Source organism: Nyctibius grandis, chromosome 6 (genome assembly GCF_013368605.1).
Source record: "Nyctibius grandis isolate bNycGra1 chromosome 6, bNycGra1.pri, whole genome shotgun sequence".
Lineage (NCBI taxonomy): Eukaryota > Metazoa > Chordata > Aves > Nyctibiiformes > Nyctibiidae > Nyctibius > Nyctibius grandis.
In genome coordinates this window covers 14,782,705-14,806,384 of record NC_090663.1, presented here as the reverse complement: position 1 = coordinate 14,806,384, position 23,680 = coordinate 14,782,705, and the positions used below count along the sequence as shown (strand labels likewise).

The following is a 23,680-nucleotide window of genomic DNA, read 5'->3' as shown; positions in this document are numbered from 1 at the left end:
AGGACCCACCACCCTGCCCCTACCCTGCCTTTCTTCTTCTTCAGATATCATGCTAATGTAACTTATGTTTGAGAGAACGCGGCAGCTATACATGATAAACCTCAGCTTTCTTCCACTTCCATATACACTACAAATTTCCATAAATTTTACCCTTATTTGTGGCAAGATAACTAATCAAGAACTCACAGGAGTTGTCAGTTTAATGGACAACCATAGTTGGGAAAGAGTTCACAGCAACCAGCTACATGATGTAACCATTCCTCCAACAACTCTAAGTCAGGAAAGAACTTCCCACAACCAGCCTGGAAGGAGGTGAGGTGAGGACGAAGACAACATCCTCAGACTGGGAACTGCAGCCTTAGATACTTCGGGACTCCTCAGCACCACATGAGGTCCAGTTAGTCAAAACAAAACTAATAGGAAGGAAAGTTGTCTCCCAAGTCAACTTTCAATCCTGCTGTTCAGTTATACTCAGAAAACAATTCCCATGGAGTTAAGAATGTACTTAAAAACAAGCTAACAAAGCAGGAGGGGACAACGACAGACATTTGCACAGACATTTCCCAAAACGTAAGAGTTCATAACTCTTCCCCCAAGGCCAACCTATAACCTCACCACTGTTACTGATGTGAGTTTTGCTAAAACCAGAAGCATCACATGGGGAACATCAGTGATTTGGCATTTAATCCTATTGCATTAAACAAGGTCAGCATTTCATTCCTCTCCACAAATCTTTTAAAAAAAAAAAAAATCTTTACCCTGCTACTTCCTTAACTAGCTTTTTATGTGTTTCTCCTCTACTAATTAAAATTATCAACTTCTTTCCCTTCCATCTCTCAGGCTAAATTTCTTCTCTATCAAGGATGAAAGAAATGAGAAGTAAAAATAATAAATGCTCATAATAAAAAGCTAACATTAACCATAATTTGCAAAGGGAAGAGATAAATCTGAAATATTAGAAAGCACTACACTGTCACTCCCCATTTGAAAAAGTATAATTTAGAATCATATTTTCTGCCTAGAAAATGCAGGAGGGAAGCCCATGTGCATGTAAACGAGTACAAAGTGCAGCACCATCGATGAACTTCAAGTAAAAAAGTGACTGTCCATAACAGTACGTGGGAGAAGTCAGAATTAATTCTAATGACCTCAGCTATGGGCCCAATTTATTAGAACTTACCTCTCATTAGAAGTTAAGAAGTGAACTGAAATATCCCTTCCTGTCCAAAATTTGGCACAGTCATTAATTTCTAATAAAGACTGCAATTGGCTATACCATAAGCAATACATATTTCCCTTGCATCCAAATATTCTCTCATGGTAGTTACTCTTATGTAATCATTAGAGTCAAAACGATCGTATAAACTAACCTTAGTAAATCAGGTTAGAATTTTTTAGTTTGCGTATAAAACAAAAAACATTGAAGCACATAATTTTAACCATTTTTGGCCATTTCCCTCATAGCGCTGGTTAGTATCAGCTATTCAGCTACAACAGAAGTAGTTCACTACGTGACCATGCAGTCTTTGATGCACCATCTGTGTTCTGCCATGGACTTTAGCGGTACCACTCTCGGATATGGAAGTTCTCAGGATTAAGCCCCATTCAGATCTATTCTAGACCTGGCAAATATATGTCCCATCCTGTAAAAAGTTAATATAGCAAGCTGGCTGTTTCATTATTTTGGATATTTCTTGGTCTTTTAAAAAGCTTAGATATAATTTGATACATTCTGGAGACACCAACCTTAACTTGACTCAGAACCAGCAGCGTAATAGTTATTGTCATACTCCAATAAAACGTTTAGTACTTGGCATTTTTATTTTCATATGCCTTCTACTTTTAGAACAGGGATGGCGTTACTCCCTGCATCAGCAGATTGGTACCTGCCTACCACCAAAGCTACTATATATCCGCAAGCGGGCAGCGGAAAAGCCTGTGGATAATAAAATAGTATTAAGCACGAGGAATCCTTTGTGTGAAGTCTAGACCTAATCATCTGCTATTGTTTTTCAAACTTTTTTTTATTTGTAAACCCCTAGAAGTTTTCCAGGGAGGGTGCAGGCTTTCTCTATTAGCGCCGTGTACTGGCTACTGATTATATACTGTAACCAGACCCATCACACAGTTTCCGTGGCTGAATGTTATTCTTGGTACCTCTTCAAACAATCCTGAATAGTCTGAAAGGGATCAGAAAGTATGTATGTTTAAAAACACTCACTTTTAATGGTATTATGTCAATAATTATGTAATGTTATCCAAGGTGGTCCTATATGGTTGATTTGGGGCACCAGCCACTGGTTTGGGCATTCCCCATGCTTTTTTAGCCTTTATTAATGCATTGACAATGACAAAGATTAAGCCATTATAAACACCATAATCAAACACCCCTACCCCTTTTTTCTCCTAGGAGAATGCTCCAAATACCAAACTGTGCAAAGGTACGCAGGAAGATCCCATGTTCGGGACCAAGGACAAAACATTAGCCCTCCATCTCTTTTAATAGCAATGCTATTTTGAATTATCACATGGGCTGCATCCAAACAATGAGACACGCTGGACTTAGCAAATATGCATGAAAAGCTGTTTTACTGAGAGTATGTAAAATAAAATAAAAAAAAAAAAACAAAACCAAACACCACAACAACCAAACAAAAAAGCCACCACTAACCTATGCGTAGCCAGAGCAGCATACTATGAAAGTCAGGCGGCCTTGTAACTAAAAGGTTTGCTTAAAATTTATATTCAATGTCATTTGTTCTGGCTTTCACAAGAACTAGTTTTAGAGACAAGTTTTATGTGGGGATTTTTCCTCCTCATTACATATTTATACAGAGCAGCTGAACATATTTTTGATGTGAATATTGGCCTATCATAACAACTTTTTTGAAGAATCAGTTAATCATCCTACAGAATCCATACACAGAAGTTGTATGAACAACAGATGTTGTAGCCTCATGAATCTGGCATCCTTATGCGTTCAACAGCTTCAAACACAGACATTTGATCATTCTGAAATTTTGTATTTAAAGACATCGAAACATTTAACCTTTCAAATTTTCCATTCTCAGGGATATTTTTTCAGATATGTCTGGTATTGCTTTTGAAGAAATCATGATGCTCCAGCACTTCACTTTTTAGCTTTTCACAAAACCTTAAAGAAGAGGAGAATCTTCCTAGCAAAACACAAAATTTCATTCATGGCTACAATCAAGCTCACCATGAAATTCTGCTTGACCGTTAATTCATCGCTATTTCTCTTAATAGGCTGTATCAGCCCTGGTTCCATTTCTCCAACAGATATTGAACAGTCAGCAGTGATAAAAAGTTCTCATTCCTTCATTATTTTCAAATAACTAAGAAAGAAGCACGTTTCACAGATAGTATTCCCAATAGCTCATACTTGCCATAAAAAAGCAACAGGAAAGGCTTAAATAGTCAGATTTCCTAAGTTTGTCCAAGTGCCAAATGTAGAGGTTTGGTTGAGTGAGAAGGGGCACGATCCTGTGTCAGTCACTGAGCAGTCTGAGCAACCCAGGCTTTGAGCAAGGGTTAAGCCCAGAGCTAGCGACCTTGCACTCCCCTTGCACGGAGCAGAACAAAGAACCTCATGGTGCCTGCTTCGCGGGAAGCAAAACTACGTCCGGGAGGGGAGGGGGTGGTCACGGCTCTGAATATGTAAACCTATGGACCAATCACAAGTGCGATCGGGGCGCGCGATTAACATATGCATAGCCTGTATAACTACTGCTTTCTTTGTTAATAAACGAGAAGCTTCCATACTCACATTGAGATCGTGAAGTTTACTCCAGACCGTTCCCCAGCACCTGCGAGCGCGCCTCCCCCGCTTTTCCCCGTACTACAACTGGTAGCAGAGGATGGTTCCCTTCGGCGTGCTCTCTCCGAGACTGCGGTAAGCAGCGAAAAGGAGGTGTTGGGAAAAAGACGGCTGGGAGCGGTGATGTTCGGGTCAAATAGGGCAGAACAGACACTGGAAGGGTTGGCCACCCAGCTCCCAGAGTTCAGGTGATGTTCAGGTCAAAAGGGCAGAGCAGACACTGGAAAAAGGGCAGCCATGGAAATAGAGGCTGCAGTGGTGCTGATTGCATATATCTTCTCTAAGAGAAGGAGCAAGACAGTGGAGAAACAGCTAATTAAGCTGATAAAGTTGGGCCAGTGCTGGGGACATTTTAAAGACACAGCGCTTGTATTTTCTGTGGAGGAATGGAAAGAAGTGGGAGACATTATGTGGGAAAAGACTGTTGAGAGGGACCCCGAGGAAGAAGAAATTAAGGAGGTGCGTGAACTCTGGCAAAACGTGATAGAGACTTTAAAAACTATGAGGGCAGAAGGAGAGGTCGCCCGCGCGGCTGCTGAGATGCGGCCGGCGCCGCCGGAGCCCATCCCCCCCGCTAAAACAGAAAAACCTGGGGTTCTGGCTCGTTTCTTCGGGTTACCGGCGGTTAAGGGCATGTCGGCAAACATAAAGCCATCCGTGGCTGAGGTTCGTACGGCGGTAGAAGCGGCGAACTCCCGGGAGAAATGGCGCAGCAAGAATTTAGAGGAGGAGGTTGCGAACAAAGAACCACGCGGCGCTCCTGGGACCGCATGGCAAAGGGAGCGGAAACAGGAGGGGGAGGGGTGGCCAGCCCCTCACCCTGCTCAGCCGCGTCCAGAGAGGGGGGGGCCGGCCCCTCCCCTCCGCGCCGCCGGAGTACCCGCCCCTCCCGCCTTCACCCTGTCAATGAACATTGCCAAGCGCCGTTGCGAAAGTGGTCTATCTGCTAGGTTTCTCGGTTTTCACCCCGGCGGCCCGGGTTCGATTCCCGGCATGGGAATCACGTGATTGGAAAATTCTTTAACAAACAAAAGCTGCAGCTACACAGTATGGAGTAAAATCAGACGCTGTAGCAATACCAAATATACAGGTTTAGTACTTTTTTTGCCTGTTAGTGAATGTTTTACATGTGTAAGGTTTTGGTTGAGATGTTAAATGGTGGAGGAGTACTGTGGATGTGAATGTGGGAAGTAATTATAGTCATGTGTAATTGGTTATAGGGCCTAAGTTGCAGTAATTAACTTGTTGCTGATTTATTCAACAATGCCTTGTTGCTTTGTATGCATTAATGTTTGGGTGTAAAGAGTGTGTATATCCAACAGGGAGACACAGTATTTAAATTGACCAACCTAATGTTACAACTGCTTTGAGGTGGCCTATGACTGAAGAGCGACTGCAGATTACTAAGGGACTGGTGGAGGAACAGTTAAAAGCAGGACATATCAAACCCTCAGTTAGTCCTTGGAATACACCCATTTTTGTCATCCCTAAGAAAAGTGGAAAGTGGAGATTATTACATGATTTACGGAAAATTAATGAGCAAATGCAAGCAATGGGAGCATTGCAACGAGGTATTCCATCACCTAACATGTTACCAGCAGGATGGCATATATTGATTGTAGACTTGAAGGACTGTTTTTTCACCATATCTTTACATCCTCAGGACACCATGAGGTTTGCCTTTTCTGTTCCTGTTATCAACAAAGCGGAACCAGCTCAAAGGTATGAATGGGTAGTTCTACCGCAGGGCATGAAAAATTCACCTACGTTATGTCAGCTTTATGTGGCATGGGCACTGAAACCATTGCGCCAGCTATGGCCACAGACTATCATCTATCATTATATGGATGATATTTTGTTATGTCAGGCTGATCCTTTTTCAGAAGAAAGTCTCCACAAACTAACAACAACGTTGGCGGAGAAAGGTCTCGTGATTGCACCAGAAAAGATTCAACGAACTGATCCCTGGAAATACTTAGGATGGACAATTTCGGATGCTCAAATCCGGCCTCAAAAGGTGGAGCTACATACAGATTTGAAGAACCTGAGGGATGTACAAACACTTCTCAGAGATATTCAGTGGGTCCGTAACTGTGTCGGTATCTCGAACACCGAGATTGCCCCCCTCACTGAACTGCTGCGACGATCACACCCTGCTGACACCATACAGCTGTCTGAGACTCAACAAAGCGCGTTGCGGTCAATCATCGCCAAATTACAAACTGCATGGTCATCACGACACATTCGTGAACTACCTGTGTCTCTGCTTATAATTAACAGTGAAAATATGGTTTGTGGTGTCATTTGTCAGTGGCAAAACAAAAAGGGGGAACTCCCCCAGGGCTACAACCAATGCCACTACAAATGCCACGATAAAGATGAAGCTTTTTGGGTGTTGGAATAACAGAAAATGAGGTAAAATCTATTGTTCAAGCATGTCCGAGGTGTCGGGCTCAGGGACCAGGCATTGGTATTGGTGTAAACCCGAAGGGCTTGGCAGCACTTGAGCTATGGCAGATGGATGTAACACATATTCCAGAGTTTGGGAGACAAAAATATGTACATGTCACAGTAGATACCTTCTCGAGGTTAATCTGGGCATCTGCAATGTCCAGAGAAAAGGCGCAACAGGTTTGTAAACATTTGTTGGTGTGTTTTGCCATTATGGGGGTGCCAGAACAGATCAAAACAGATAATGGGCCAGCATACACCAGCCAAAAGTTTCGTGTATTTTTAACACGCTGGGGAGTGAAACATGTTACTGGTATACCACACTCCCCGACAGGTCAAGGGATCATCGAACGCACCCATAGAACCATAAAGGAATATTTAAGGAGACAGAAGGAGGTAGATACTGATCCAACATCGCGGTTGCATAAAGTGTTGTTTACTTTGAATTTTCTGTGTTTAACAGGGGACCGAGAAGAACCACCGGTTGTTGTACATCACCAGCAGTTGAAATTTAATAACAACACCATTATACCTCAGTTACAGGTGATTTATCGGGAACCTGCTACAGGGGAGTGGAAAGGACCGGTGCCAGTGATCCTTAGTGGCCGGGGATATATGTGCGTGGCCACCGACCAGGGACCACTTTGGGTGCCGAGCCGATCAGTAAAACCACACCTCCCCGAGAGATCGGATGGGTGATGGAACTGGTAAAAATGGTTCTTACAGGAGTTCTTGTGATTGCAGTTATATTGTTAATGTTACCATGTTTATTTTCTTGTTTGCAGAAAGCGTTAATGAAACTTGTGAATCAGGCCTGGCTTGCTCACAAACAAGAAGGGGGAATTGTAGAGGTTTGGTTGAGTGAGAAGGGGCACGATCCTGTGTCAGTCACTGAGCAGTCTGAGCAACCCAGGCTTTGAGCAAGGGTTAAGCCCAGAGCTAGCGACCTTGCACTCCCCTTGCACGGAGCAGAACAAAGAACCTCATGGTGCCTGCTTCGCGGGAAGCAAAACTACGTCCGGGAGGGGAGGGGGTGGTCACGGCTCTGAATATGTAAACCTATGGACCAATCACAAGTGCGATTGAGGCGCGCGATTAACATATGCATAGCCTATATAACTACCGCTTTCTTTGTTAATAAACGAGAAGCTTCCATACTCACATTGAGATCGTGAAGTTTACTCCAGACCGTTCCCCAGCACCCGCGAGCGCGCCTCCCCCGGTTTTCCCCGTACTACAGCCAAACACCTTCCAAAACTGACTATCTTCTACAATATCCAAAACTGCAGGTTTAAGACCAGGTAAAGCTGTGAACAAGCATCACATAAACTGGGCCTATGCTACATCTGAACTGCTTATGTTTGTCACCAAGCACTTACTTCAATCCCATTTTTTTTAATTTAAATACTTTTGCTCTAACCCTTAAAATCCTGCTATCACTTAGCTCATTAACTCAGCTTAATCTCAAATCTGATACCATATCAAGGAACTAACGTATTGGGTTTGCATGGCAAGGTTTTGGTAGCAGGGTGGTTACAGAAGTGGCTTCTGTGAGAAGCTGCTGGAAGCTTCCCCCATGTCCGACAGAGCCAACGCCAGCCGGCTCCAAGACGGACCCGCCACTGGCCAAGGCCGAGTCCATCAGTGATGGTGGCAGCACCTCTGGGATAACACAGTTAAGAAGGCGAAAAAAAGTTGCTGCACAACAGCAACTGTAGCTGGAGAGAGGAGTGAGAATAGGCGAGAGAAACAACCCTGTAGACACCAAGGTCAGTGAAGAAAGAGGGGGAGGAGATGCTCCAGGCAGCAGAGCAGACATTCACAGAATCACAGAATGTTAGGGATTGGAAGGGACCTCGAAAGATCATCTAGTCCAATCCCCCTGCCGGGGCAGGATTGCCTAGACCATATCACACAGGAACACGTCCAGGCGGGTTTTGAATGTCTCCAGAGAAGGAGACTCCACAACCTCTCTGGGCAGCCTGTTCCAGTGTTCAGTCACCCTCACCGTAAAGAAGTTTTTCCTCATGTTTATGTGGAACCTCCTGTGATCCAGCTTGCACCCATTGCCCCTTGTCCTGTCAAGGGATGTCACTGAGAAGAGCCTGGCTCCATCCTCATGACACTTGCCCTTTACATATTTATAAACATTAATGAGGTCACCCCTCAGTCTCCTCCAAGCTAAAGAGACGCAGCTCCCTCAGCCTCTCCTCATAAGGGAGATGTTCCACCCCCTTAATCATCTTCGTGGCTCTGCGCTGGACTCTCTCTCTAGCAGTTCCCTGTCCTTCTTGAACTGAGGGGCTCAGAACTGGACACAATATTCCAGATGCGGCCTCAGCAGGGCAGAGTAGAGGGGGACGAGAACCTCTCTTGACCTGCTAACCGCACCCCTTCTAATACACCCCAGGATGCCATTGGCCTCTTGGCCACAAGGGCACACTGCTGGCTCATGGTCATCCTGCTATCCACTAGGACCCCCAGGTCCCTTTCCCCTACGCTGCTCTCCAACAGGTCTGCCCCCAACTTGTACTCATACATGGGGTTGTTCTTGCCCAGATGCAGGACTCTACACTTGCCCTTGTTAAATTTCATTAAACTTCTCCCCGCCCAACTCTCCAGCCTGTCCAGGTCTCTCTGAATGGCTGCGCAGCCTTCCGGCGCATCAGCCACTCCTCCCAGTTTTGTGTCATCAGCGAACTTGCTGACAGTGCACTCTATTCCCTCATCCAAGTCATTAATGAATATATTGAATAGTACTGGTCCCAGTACCGACCCTTGAGGGACTCCGCTAGACACAGGCCTCCAACTAGACTCTGTCCCGTTGACCACCACTCTCTGGCTTCTTTCCTTCAGCCAGTTCACAATCCACCTCACTACCCGATCATCTAGACCACACTTCCTCAGTTTAGCTGCGAGGATGCTGTGGGAGACCATGTCAAACGCTTTACTGAAATCGAGATAGACCACATCCACAGCTTTACCATCATCTATCCACCGGGTTATGTCCTCATAAAAGGCTATCAAGTTGGTTAAGCATGACTTCCCCTTGGTGAAGCCATGTTGACTGCCCCCTAATGATCCCCCTATCCTTGATGTGCCTAGAGACTGCACCAAGGACAAGTTGTTCCATTACCTTTCCGGGGATGGAGGTGAGGCTGACCAGTCTGTAGTTACCCAGGTCCTCCTTCTTGCCCTTTTTGAAGACTGGAGTGACATTCACTTTCCTCCAGTCCTCAGGCACCTCTCCCGTTGCCCACAACTTAGCAAAGATGATGGAGAGTGGCCTAGCAATGACTTCTTCCACGGTGAGACAGGCTGTGCCCCTGCAGCCCATGGAGGTCCATGGTGGAGCAGATATCCACCTGCAGCCCCTGGAAGACCCCACACTGGAGCAGGCGGATGCCCAGAGGAGGCTGTGACCCCATGGGAAGCCCATGCTGGAGCAGGCTCCTGGCAGGACCTGCAGCCCCATGGAGAGAGGAGCCCACACTGGATCAGGTTTGCTGGCAGGACTTGTGACCCTGTGGGGGACCCATGCTGGAGCAGTCTGTTCCTGAAGGACTGCACTCCGTGGAAGGGATCCACGCTGGAGCAGTTCATTAAGAACTGCAGCCCATGGGAAGGACCCACGTTGAAGAAGTTCATGGAGGATTGTCTCCTGTGGGAGGGACCCCACGCTGGAGGCAGGGGTGAGTGTGAGGAGTCCTCCCCCTGAGGAGGAAGGAGCAGCAGAGACATGTGATGAACTGACCAGAACCCCCATTCCCCATCCCCCTGCACCACTGTGGGGGAGGAGGCAAAGAATTCAGGAGTGAAGCTGATCCCAGGAAGAAGGCATGAGTGGGGGGAAGGTGTTTTTTAAGATCTGGTTTTATTTCTCATTATCCTACTCTGATTTGATTGGTAATAAATTAAACTAATTTCCCCACATCAAGTCTGTTTTGCCCATGACGGTAACTGGTGAGTGATCTCTCCCTGTCCTTATCTCAACCCGTGAGCCTTTCAATATATTTTCTCTCCCCTGTCCAGCTGAGGAGGGGAGTGATGGAGCAGCTTTGGTGGGCACCAGGTAACCAGCCAGGGCCAACCTACCACAACTATGTAAGCCTGTAGAAGTATGATCAAATGCAAACTCTAATATCCCTGTATACTACATTTTAAATGGCTGTGTCACTGTAAAAGTCTAAGGAAAAAAAAAATTGCTGCTTTTGTTTCAACTGACCAAAAAAGCACTAACATATATATATAATGAATTCTAACAGTCTCTTATAAATTGCAAGCAATGGGAAGTCTGTCACTGTTATTGTAGCTTTCTTGTAGGCAATCCCTCAACAAACATTCTTACCCGGCCCTAGTCAATATGTAACTGGTGAACAAGTGGAGAGATGCCAAAAACATTCACCATACATACAGCGTTAGTCATCCTTCATTACGTATCAGACAACCCAAGGGTTGTACAATGCAGCTGACAGACCAGAAAAACCCAAACCAAATAAACAGTGATGGGTCAAAGCTGGGGCAAAGAAAATCCTTTCAGAAGTTCATGGCCATAACACTCATCTTTGAATTGGAAGAGCGTCCATAGGCAAATGGGTCAATTTCGTCACAGTTTAACATCATCACCAGAAACAGCAGTCTCTGCAACTAAAAGTACAATGATTTTAGATAACCTCGTGTTACCTACTGAAGTCTCAAATACAAAAACCTTTATCAGCTCCCCACAGACTGCAGCAATACAGTACACCTGAGCATAAAAAGTCAGCTTTGATAAAACAAAAATACAGAATGTTGAAGTATTTTTTGTGACTAACACACATCATTGACTCAAGTCAAAGCTCTTGCATTTCATGTTCTCCAAGCCTACTTCAATCCACCTAAAAAATCATGTTAAATTTGAGAATGTAAAACAGGACTTTATAGTTGTATCTCCCATGTGCAATGAAACTTCACCATAAATGCAGAAGCCCACTGTGCAGACACAGAGTGTTCTTAGGAAAGAAAAATGACATTTCACAGAAAATAAGGAACTATTACAACTTTGCCAGCTTGTTCTCCAAATGCTAAGCATGTTCAATCTTCCTTCTTAAACATCACTTAAGAGTGTGCCTACAACGAAGACCAAAAAAAAATAAGCATTTCCGCAGTCCTCAGATCCTACAGCACAACTCACAGTCCTTTGGGGGGAAAAAGGAGGAAGAAAACATACTATGTATGACAGAGAGAGTTACATCGTTTAATACAGTTCAGCCAAGTGCTCAAACACATTAATAATGTGATACAAAACCCCCGTGGGATGGGCTAGAAAGGACAACTCTGATCCTACAGCTGTGCAGCTGCCCCAGGCAGGGCCAAGCACCCACCCAGCCCCACGCTCCAGCTGTGCTGCCACATGTTTGGACCAGAGCTGGCTGCTGCTCCTGCAGCTTGGAGCACAAGTGAAGTCAGCACAGCTCTACCTGCAAGAAGCTACGCAAACCCACCCAGAATATAACATTGAAAGAAGTAGGTCTGTGCGTAGAATCTGCATAATAAGCATTTCAATATTTCCATATTTGCATGTCAAATGGAGATCTTCAACTAAGGACTCTGGGTTTGTCTACTTTGGAGGAGGCTGAGGGGTGACCCCACTGCTCTCCACAGTTTCCTGAGAAGGGGAAGTGGAGAGGAAGGTGCTGAGCTCTCCTTTCTGGGATCCAGTGACAGGACACATGGGAATGGTTCAGAGCTGCACTAGGGGAGGTTCAGACTGGACATGAGGAAGCATTTCTTTATTGAGAAGGTGGTCAAACACACTGGAACAGGCTTCCTAGAGAGGTGGTCAATGCCCCAAGCCTGTCAGTGTTTAAGAGGCATTTGGACAATGCCCTTAATAACATGCTTTTAACTTTTGGTCAGCCCTGAAGAGGTCAGGCAGTTGGACTAGATGATCATTGTAGGTCCCTTCCAAGTGAAACTATTCTATTTTATTCTGCAACCAAATAAGGCATAATGAAAGTGGTGACTAGGCGTAGGTTATTCAGGGTCTCCACTGTTATCCTATATGGATTTTGACCAGTGTCTCTCACGACGTTTTAAAGACAACACCAGTTAACCATTTGATATGTTCCTCAGATTAAACATTAAACTGTACGTTGACATGGAAGATTTCACTAGCTTTTGGGGAGCCTTTTAAAAAACAAATATGTTAAAGAATTAATGCATCTATCAAAGACTACATTTGCAACCTAAGTTGCATAGTCTTGGCAGAAGCAGCTAAATTTTTAATTGCAAGGCTACAAGAAATTATTTGAGAGAGAGCCTGACACATACATAATCAAACCAAACTGTATTTCACTGAAACAAGCAATTAAAATCATAACATATTTTACTACAAAGCTTATTCTTCTAGCTGCAGTTTCAATGTTTTATTCACACATTAAAACGGTAGCCTCTGGTCTGGCAGGTTGTCACAAATGTAACTGACTTACAGGAGCAGAGCAAAGCCGATCCATCTCACTCCTACTCACTGATCAGCATGTTGATAAGAAATCACGTTCAAACGTGCTTCAGCAACACATTTTTAGCCCTGGCTTCTTCTCCAAAGTCACTGTTTATGTAAGTACCATTACTTAAACCCATTCTCCCCCTCAGACAGACCATTCAGCTCATCCACGTTTGCATTAGCTGTTTACTCCACTTGAAGCTCTTGTAATTAAACAAGACGATACTTTCATCCACATCTTTATCTTTCTTTCTGTTGTCTGGACAGTGTCCCAAAGAAACTCAAAAAAGGACAAGTTGCTCAGAGAGAAGCCTGGGGCCAGCAGGAAATAGTAGCTGTGAATAGGGGGAAACAAAGGACTAAGGCAGGAAAGAAAGGACGTATCTATAGCACGCCATCACTGCACAGGACTACGGCTAGGCAATGAGAAGATGAAGGTGAGGCTAGGCTTGAATATGAACAAAACTTAAAAAAGAAAGCCAAAACTGGGAGAAAGCAAAAGCAAGAGACCATGGGTGGTAGGGAGGCAAGAGAGAGAAAAGACTAGAAGGGAGGAAGAAGTGGGTGTGATCTTAGTCTGAGGCTATAAATTATTTGGAATACAGACACTGAAACTGAGAAGGAAGAACTGAAGTGCAAACAGAGACAGTACTGGAGGCAATGGGGCAGAAGGTAAGAAGCTTCACAGGGAATGAGCAGAAGTCTGTGGCTATAGGAGTACCTAGAATGGAACCTAGAAACCTCAGATTTCCTCTTGCTTCCTCTGCTACCACAAATAACTGTGAGACACTTTGGCAAAGTATCCGAACACCGTCTAGTGCTAAACCCTTTTAGGGTAACAACCTGCTCTCACCATCAGCCCAAGTGCTGGAGTTCTGAATATCAGATTTAAAAGTTACAGCCGTGTTGATGATGCAGATAAATGTCAACATGATGCCCTGTGATAAAATCTCAATCCTTTTTAGAATTCTAGGAATTTACACACAACAAATTGTGTTAAAAATTAAAAAGGCTGCCCTGTTCTGGAGTAAGACGGAAGGAGCCTGTTCTCTCTAACCCTGCAGAATATGGAATATCTTTAGTTAAAATCAGGAGATGCAGTGGGAGGAAAAAGGTAGATCTCATGGACAAAGACTTCAAATGTAGTTTTACAGAGTGGTGTGATCACTGCAGATAGATCCCTACCATAGAACTCACAGCTGACAAGTCACTTAAATCAGCTTTTTGTAATGGTTAATAATGATATGGTTTTTTAACAGGTACCCAACTTGACACCCTCTGCTTAGGCCTCAAATCAATCACTGAGCTACTGAACATCAAACATCAAGTGTTACCAAACACATTAGTTTTTAAGTACTCTCTCTCAGAATTGGGAAAAGTACAATGAGCACAGAAATGTGACATTAATATCTGTGCTTGAAAACTAAACTATTCACAAGTTAGAAAATGACAGAACAAGGTTACTTGAGCATTCTTTTTTTAGCCCTAAACTTGCATATGTGTTCTGTGAGACTGTCTCCTCAGAGAGCGTACTGAGCAGTCATCTTCTTTTAGTTTTTCAAACTATGTTCCAGTATCTTATTAAACATGTGTTATTCAAACCCTGCTTTGGTATCAGACTTTTTTCCCCTGCCATTTACTCAGAATGGAGAAAAATAATCTGCAACAAATTTGTTTTTACAGCACGACTGTGGACTGAGGACTATTATTAATGCTGGTCACCCTTCAGCTCTGTAATAACTTCTCTGTGCTTGCCTTTTCAAGTCTTAAAATGTTTTGATTACCTTTTTACATGTAATTTGTATAAAGAGGCACTTTACAGCCACACTGTGTGACAGAAAATAAAACAAAAAAGTAAAGACAACATATACAGTGCAACATTACAAACGCTTATGCTCGTGTTTGCTATGGAAGCATTCTCTTACGTGGCAACTGCCATGAGGAAACACCCGTGCGAATGCTCGCAGACCGCGGCACAGGCTCAAGGAAAGCGGGTTCTGCACGATCCGCAGCGCCAGCCCCCGCAGGGAGGGGACGCGGCCAGCAGAGCCCCCCGCGACGGCCCTGCCTGCCCCCGCCGCGGAGCGGGCCCCCGCCCGGGAGCAGCCGCGCCGGGAGGAAGGCGGGCGACAGGCGGGCTCGGAGCCTTCCCCAGCCGCCACATCAGCCGCCGCACTCCCGCCTCCCAGCCCACATCCGTGTGGAAAGAGCTGCCCCGGGGCGGTTTGCGGGCGACTCCGGGGCCTGCTCGCTCGCCCCGGGCCCCGGGGGAGAGCTGGACGTGGCGGCTCGCTCCGAGGCGGGGTGAGGGGGGCGGGCTGCCCACGGCGGCGCCCAGGCGGAGCCGCCGACGGGCGCCGTGAAGCACAGGCCGCCGGCGGGCCCGGCTGCCGCTCGCTCGTTCTCCCCCCGGTGCCCGGTTCCCCGCCGCCACACTCACCACCTCCCGGGCCCGGCTGGTGAAGTCGCTCTTGGAGCGGGCGGCGCTCCGCTTAAGCAGCTCATCCCTGGCGCTGTCCCCCACTGCCACCCCCAGCGCCTTGTTGCGGGTCTTCACCGTCTTCACGCTGGCCTTGAAGAGCAGGGTGATGTCCACCGCCATAGCGGCCCACCCCCCTCAGCCGCCGGCCGGCGCCGGTGCCGCCGCGCACGCTTCCCCGCGCAACGCGGCCCCGCGCGGCGCGTTCCGCCCTGCGGGGGAGGGGTGCGGGGAAGGCCGCGACCGCGCGGTGCGCTCCGCGTTTAATGCATTGCCGCCGTCCGCGGGGCCTGCGGGGTGCGCAACGCCGCGCCCGGGCAGCTGCGGGCAGCCGGTGCTCGCGTTCGGGAGGAGCGTTTGCCTTGGGCCTGCCCAGCTCCTCTCCTGTCAGCCCCAACCAGCGCCCGGCTGCGTGCGGACCGAGGCGGGAGCGCTGGGGCACGGCTGTGCGCGGCTCCCCCGCACCGGGCTACTGCCTCCTCCTGTCTGAGAGCGACTTCGCGGGATAAAAGTTACATTCCAGAAAAACTTTGACGTCTAGACCGCCCCGCTGTGGCGTCGGGGCAGGTGTCACCAGGTGGTGCTGTTAGATGCAGTCTTAACAGGTTTTTAGCTTGGCAACTTCGTCAGGGAAAAGCAGGTTAATTAGTTGATTAATACATGTTAGCAGATCTGTACTGGCATCTGGGATTGGCGCTGGTGTGAGATTCCCCCAGGAAATGGTCACGCGTGTATGTGCCCTGATTACGTGTCCCTGAGCTGTACAGGTGGAGCAACCTTGTGACACCGGGAACGGGCAGCGATGATTTCTTCTCTGCCAGGAAGCTGACCCCCGAGGTCCTCTGGTCTGCTGCCGTCCACCCCTGGGACAGTACCGCACCGGTACCTGGGAGATGTATCACACAGTCAGTGATGATACAGCACTGTTTGTAATAAATAATTGATTCCAAGGAAAGCTTTGTGAAACAACCAACTTTGCTGTTCAATATCTTTTGCTGTTCAATATCTTTATAGATGATCTAGACGTAGGGATTGAGTGCACCCTCAGTAAATTTGCAGATGACACCAAGCTGGGTGGCAGTGTTGATCTGCTGGAGGGTAGGAAGGCCCTTCAGAGGGATTTGGACAGGTTAGATAGATGGACCGAGACCAACGGCATGAGGTTCAACAAGAACAAGTGCCGGGTCTTACACTTCAGCCACAACAACCCCATGCAGCTCTACAGGCTGGGGAAGAGTGGTTAGAAAGCGGCCCAATGGAAGAGACCTGGGGGTGCTGATCGAACAGCGGCTAAAACAGAGCCAGCAGTGTGCCCAGGTGGCCAAGAAGGCCAATGGCATCCTGGCCTCTATTAGGAATAGTGTAGCCAGCCGGTCTAGGGAAGTGATCGTTCCCTCTGTACTCGGCACTGGTGAGGCCCGCATCTTGAGTACTGTGTCAGTTCTGGGCCCCGCACTTCAAGACAGATGTTGAGGTGTTGGAGCGAGTCCAGAGGAGGGCGACCAAGCTGGTGAAGGGTCTGGAGGGTCTGACCTACGAGGAACGGCTGAGGGAGCTGGGGTTGTTTAGCCTGGAGAAGAGGAGCTCCGAGGTGACCTTATTGCAGTCTACAACTACCTGAAGGGAGGGTGTAGTGAAGTGGGAGTTGGCCTCTTCTCCCGGGCAACTAGCGATAGGACAAGAGGGCACAGCCTCAAGCTTCGCCAGGGGAGGTTCAGGTTGGACATCAGGAAGAATTTCTTTACAGAAAGGGTCATTAGACATTAGAATGGGCTGCCCAGGGAGGTGGTGGAGTCACCATCTCTGGATGTGTTTAAGAAAAGACTGGCCATGGCACTTAGTGCCATGGTCTAGTTGACAGGGTGGTGTAGGGGCAGTGGTTGGACTCGATGATCCCTGAGGTCTCTTCCAACCTGGTTGATTCTGTGATTCTGTGAACCTTTGTTACTGAGGCAACTGTATTGCCATGTTCTGTGCAGTGGACTAGCTACGTGAAATTGCCTGGCACAGAGGGGAAAACTTTTGACCAAATGACCAGTGGTGGTATTTTTTAGAGAGAGAGAGAGAGAGAGAGAGAGAGAGAGAGAGAGAGAGATGCGCCATATAACGCTCTGGGATCCAGCAGATACCATGTAGTTTTTAACTGTGTTCTCACTAACCAGAAGCACATTCCCTGAGACGGTCTCCAAAGAACACAATTTCAAAATCCTGCCTTTCCCCAGCAGACTGGAACTTGATCAACCACAACTATTTTTCCTCTCTACTCCAGAGTATCAGGCTTTCTTCCCTTGTTGATTACTACTCTGCTTTCAGTTCAATTCTCATCAGTTCAGCCTTACTATTGATTAATGGTTCCCTCATAGTTATATTGTGATTAGTATTCATCCATACTTTGCTATTATTGTTCTATTTTAAATTGTGTTTTTATTGTGGTATGGATATGTAGTTTAATCAAAGGAATAGACTGTTTATAGTCCCTGTCCTCGGTGCTGGATTTACCCTGAAAATATATTTAAGGTATTAAAAAAGTGGACATTGAAGGAGATTAAATTTTTCATTCCAGGAATGCCTGCAGTATTTGATTTAACCTCTAGCCAAATGCCTTTGCTCTTTCAAGGTTTAGAAATTCATATATAGATACTTTAGCAAAGGATGTATTTAATAAAGCTGTGTGGAATTTACACAGATAAATCAGATACTTTAAGGTATGTTTCCTAAAATGGGTTGTTTTCCTTTTCTTTGCATTACCAAAAACAAAGTAAGCACACTTAAAAAAATTCCAGGAATGGTTTGATCCCACTGACACCCTCAGTCTGAAACCCCCTGAAGACACTTGGAGACACGTTCACCAATGCTATGTGTTAGGGTAGTTTTCATATGCTGTGGTTCTGCCACCCTTATGGTAACAAATGCCTCACTCCACAAACACCTTATTTCACAGGCACTTGCACAGGTAACTTCTTGTCAATAGAAATAAGAAACTCACAGCTTGGCCCACGGTAGTATGCTCCTGAAAATGTAGGTGATAGAATTAACCTCTGATTTTGTGCGTATTCATCTATATGGCTTGTTCCAACATTTAATGAAGCTAGCATTTACACTCCCTTGAAGTATTCCCATTTAAGTGGGCATTGGATAAGAATCTACAGATTTTTATTAGAGTGCTGCTTTTTTCACATTTAAACTGTAGCAATATGAAAGTTATTTTGAAATTTTGAACTTCAGCCTCCCGTCCCGCTTTTAGAAAAAACAACATATTGGTGCCTATGTGATGTTATAGTTTACTCATTTTCTAAGGAGATTTAGGTACTTTAAAATAAGTGGAATACTCTATACATTTTTGGATGAAAAAAGAAACTAGAGTTCATTAAAGCAAAGTCAATTTTAACAGACATACTACATTTTACTTCCTAAGTTTGTGAAGATTTATACACATACTAAACCACTATGAATACTGTGAACACTCCCATTGAGGTCAATGGAACCACACATGGCACATACAGTTAAGCACATAATCCTTTTACTGGATCAGGACCTTCGCTGGAAATTCTTTGGGAAGAAGATCATGTCTTTATTTCTACTTTTACTTATTTATTTGTGGTTTATGTATGTGACCAGTAGTTACTGAAAAACACCCCGAAACAGTAATAGTAATATTACACAACTAATTTTGAACCTCAACAGTCTTAAAACTTCCATTTGGGCACAAGGAAATAAACAGAGACACTTTTTGAAAGAAATACAGTATTAAAATTCCGTATAGCTGATCTCATCTGTCAGAAATGGACTGAACAGTTAATCTGGCAAAGGAAAAAGTTAAAGTACCTTTTTAATGTGAAAGAAGGTTGCTCAAATGGTCTAACTCATTAGGTATATAATACCCAGGGCCTCTGCTGTAGAGATAAATAGATAGCTTTGAAGATTACAACTGCTTTAAAATCAGTTGCTAAGAACTAGTGCCCAGAGCTTTTATTTGAACTTGATCCTAGCTTCCTGTATACAGTAACTGCATCTACTCAGTAGGTATTTTCACTTCCACAGCCACCTTGTTTTGAAAGTTTAAAGCTTACTTTGGAGCAGATAGGTTTCAATAGTACATGCTGGAGCTTCCTGTAATTGCTAAAAAGACTAACCTTGAAATTCAAGATTTTAAGGTTGGAGTAAAATTCCAAAACACACACAAAGGACTACAGTCCCACCACAAGCAATGTGGGTAAATCTGAAAGAACACATGCACTGTGCACTCGGTCGTGCCTCAGCAGGAGCATGTCTGGAAGAGAAGGGGTTAGGAGTTTGTAAACTACAGGAGTTTTGTGTTCAGTGTGAAGACAACATGCTGATCATCAGGTCTTGGTGTACCTGCTCAACAGGCACGCCCACTAAAATCTTCTGGGCAAACCTGCCAGTGAAAAGGAGTCAGTGTTTCCCTGTGATTATCAATCAATGTGCCCACTAAAATAGGGGCCGGTGGGGTTCATCTCCACTCAGAGACAGGTAACACTGCAAATTTTAATTTCCTTTTGTGTGAGAAGTAAACAAAAGGGATAAATCTCCTGAACGTCTTACCTTCCAATGCACTCCAGCTACAAAGGTCCTAATTTGGCACGAACAGTAGAAAACTACATGCGGTCCATTTTATACATTTTGTATTTTTTCTGGCATAAAACCAGTACCTTTCTTTATGTGATGGCAGTGTTGAAAAACTGAATCAAAATATCAAAAGGAAGGCAATTTGCTTACGCTGTGTGTTTGTAATCAAGACAAATCAAAAGGGGAGAAGCTATATTTGATGACTGTTTAAAATTTCAGGCCAATAGCGTGCATGCTTATTGGCTTAAACTCAAATACAACAACTTTGTGGATGTATAAAGAGATCTTCCTTGGTGTTTAAAAGGAGGGTTGGAAGACAGTACAACCTGTACAAAAGAAGCATAGTCACTGTGTACAATGCAACAAAGTTTTGTGGAAAGAATGGATATGAACCTCATAGCTATAAGCAACTTGTATTGTCTGTGACAACAAATATTGACCACTAGAAACCGGTTCCATTGGCAGTAACATCAAGGTTCTGTTATTCCTCTTAAAACTAGACCATCACACCAGAATTTACACCAAAAATAGTTAAAAGAAAAAAAAACCTCTCATGTAAAATATATTGTTGTCTTAAAATATATCTGTATATATGACGTCTAAAAATAGAAATTCAGGGAAAAAATGATAACTTGATTTTCTAATGGTTTGGAAGCATATTTATGTCTTAGAGATGTTACGTATAAAACCATTCTTTAGTTGTAATGTAAATCCTAACACAATATAGTCTATCCAAACTACATCATCAAAGAAGTGTGTGTGTGTGTTTTCAGTGCAGACAATCTTGAACTATGGAACTGTTAAAGAGCTGGCTACTGCATGCAAGAATAATTCTCAGGAGTGTTGATTCTTCCTAATGTAAATGGGAGCACTGTCCCTGCCTTTGGACGTTGTATGTAAAAAGACAGTGAAATGCCAAGTAAGGAAGACAATTGTAGGTCTTCATCAGAAAAAAAATTCTGTATGGACAAGGTTTTATAAAAAAAAAAGAATGACTTGGGTTATTGTCCTGGTTTTGCTGGGATGAAATCACAGAATCAATTTTCTGTTACATTCTGCTTTAGTTCATGGCCAGCCATGGTATGGGGGTTTCCATGGTGATCAAGGCCGTTAGCAGTTTTGATTTAGCCAGGTGCTAAATGTAGGAGGAACAAAAGCCAGGGCAGCTGACCCAGGCTGGCCCACAGGTGTATTCCATACCATAAACGTCATGTTCACTATAAATTGAAAAGTTTGGTGGGGATGGCTCTTTGCTCTCTTCTCAGTGGTTGTCAGCCCTGGAGGGTCTTGCCATCACTATATGAGCTAAGTATAACTTTGTATTGTTTGTATTAGTATTGGTTTTCTTATTTTATTAAATCTGTTTCAGTTTCAACCCATGAGTCTCCCTCTTTTTCCCAATTCCTCTTCTTGGCTGGGGAGGGGTCATTGGACGATAGAGCAACTGTTTATTATCTAGCCCTAGATGCAGGCTAAACAGAGACAGTTATATACTTAACCTATGTGCTGAAGTAAATGTTATTTGCCAAAGCAGCAGACTTCAGAGGGTAAAATCTTCAGTTCTTTGCTGATAATTCAAATTGTAAACCTGCAGATCTGTGCTTATTTTACAAAGCTTTGAATCTTATAGTGCAGTGTGTATTATGGTTTTTTGGCCTTATTGTCACTGCTGCTTCTTGACTGATCTAACAGCAGCAGTAGTTACAGTAAATGTATTTGTGCAACTAATAATTCTGTTTGCTAGTGTTTTAAGTAGATTATCATCGAACTTGGATACCACCTAACTAGTGGATTCAAAGCAATAGTAGCTAAGAGGAAGCCTAGAATCAAAGATCAGATTCCCCAAAGGTAGTCAGAAGCTTAACTCCTAAGGAGATCTGAATCCCATTCAAACTATTTATAAATCACTTGATTTCAGTGAGTTTTGGGTGTCAGGGCTCACCAACGGCCTTGACTGTCCCTGACCAGCCTCCCTCATGACCTCCCTGTGGGTTGATGTCAGGGAGGTGCCTCTGGCTGCCCAGCTCCCCTCACTCTGGGGCAGCAGGACACGCTCCACTGGTGAGGCCCTGCTCTGCTGGCTGTGGAGTTGCAACTAGCTCCCTGTCCCTCAGGGAGCAGCTGGTCCTCGCTCTGCCCTGACATTGGGCACCTAAATATTATCGTTATGACTGTCATAATTAGAACAAATAAGGCCAGTAATACCTATGGCAGTCATTTCCCACAACCAGCATATACACCTGGAAAAAGTCAATAGAGACAGTGTTCTTTGTCTTAAATTTTGCTGAAGAGATTTTAGCTAGTTCAAAGTCTCTCTCCTTTGAGAACTTCCCATGTCCTCCTAGACTCTTGCAGACTGGCTGATTTCTTCTATGAAGCTCTGCAGGAAAAGAATACAGCTGGCACTTACATAAAGAAGTTCAGTCTACTGAATTCTGTAGTGACACTGCTGCAGAGACTCACAAAGTCAAACTGTTCTCAGTTCTTCAACAACATCAGTCAACATTTGTCTAAGAAGTTTAAAAAGAAGCTTGGCATCTACATATATAAACAAGGCCATGCATTGTCTACCAGGCAAAAAGAAAGAGCAATAAAAATGGAGATATTTTTTCAACAACAAAAAATATACACACAATAACGTTGCTTCCCATGTGCTTGAATAATCTTAGTAGATAGTTGATGAAACAGCTGTATTACCTTCTAATTTTCATCAGTGAAGTTGTTTTTGAGAGCAGTCACTAAAATATTAGCAAGATAATACAGGAAGACATGCACCGTCACTACCCTAAGCTGTTATTTTTCATGTGCCTTGAAAAAGTTATATTTTGGTTATGTATGCACATTACATGTATTTTTAAGAAAAACATTTCATGAATGAAAAATGTATTCAAACGTATACAACCACTGACTTTGGAGACCCTGAAAAAAATAGTTGAGCATATACTCAGACCAGTTCTGTGTTGCATATACAAGAATCCCACATGTCTCTCTGCTGCTAGACCTGCAACATTGGCAGACTTGCATACTCCATAGTTTAACATACCACTATCTGAAGAGCTGATTTGTTGGACAAATGATGGCAGTTAGAAGAACAGGAATTTAAGAATGAGGAAAGAAATATAATGAGCTTGGAGGAAAGGTGAAAAGTGGAAGAAGAAATGCAGATAAGGTCTATACCAATTCAAATCTCATAGTAAATTCAAGCTGGGAGCAAAATGTAGTGGAAAAAAAAAAAAAAAAGAGCTTGTGAAACAAATATGGGACTGGAAGGTCTTAGGGCAGGGCACAGACAACTCCATGCAGCTGAATTTTAAGAATTGTGAGAATATATGTGGCAACAACATGTTTGAGACAAAGTGAGCCCTTTGAATGCTCTCTAAATGGCACTGGTGAATGTTAAGCACAGGAGTGTCCAGATGTTTTAGGTAGAACTTGCTTTAGTGCCTAGTACATTCACAACCTAATTTGCTGCTCACAAGCTTTCCTGAGTAGATGAACCCTTATAAATTGAGCAGCAGCCAACACAAAGGAATCTCAACGCAGAGTTCTTACAAGTATAATTTAATATAGGTAGTGAAGAGAATGAATATCCCTAACAACTAGTATGTGGCTGTCAGCCTGCAGGGCCTTAGAAATGGGATACAATGAGCACAAACCAGACAAGCCTGGATTTTGCACGCCACTACACACCATAGTGGATGCAAGAGGATTTGGCGTGAAAATATATATGCAATAAGTATTGTATATGTGGGATGCTCACACTGTCCCAGAGCTAGAAGTATATATGCAAGAGATCCTTTAGAAATTCCCCAAGAAAAATGATGTTGATATGCCCACT

At 44.4% G+C, this 23,680-nt stretch overlaps 1 protein-coding gene across 2 annotated transcripts in view; it reads right to left on the bottom strand.

The window, feature by feature from the left end:
- Positions 1 to 15,425, bottom strand: part of STX18 (syntaxin 18) — a 77,639-nt gene extending 62,214 nt beyond the window's left edge. Inside the window, exon 1 of one of the 2 annotated variants that reach the window (XM_068403402.1) lies at positions 15,214 to 15,425. In XM_068403402.1, coding sequence (XP_068259503.1) covers positions 15,214 to 15,375 — 162 coding nt within the window. In that variant the 5' untranslated portion in view covers positions 15,376 to 15,425. The remainder of the gene's footprint in view (positions 1 to 15,213) is intronic. The other variant, XM_068403403.1, reaches the window with a different exon arrangement.
- Positions 15,426 to 23,680: the final 8,255 nt, after the last annotated feature.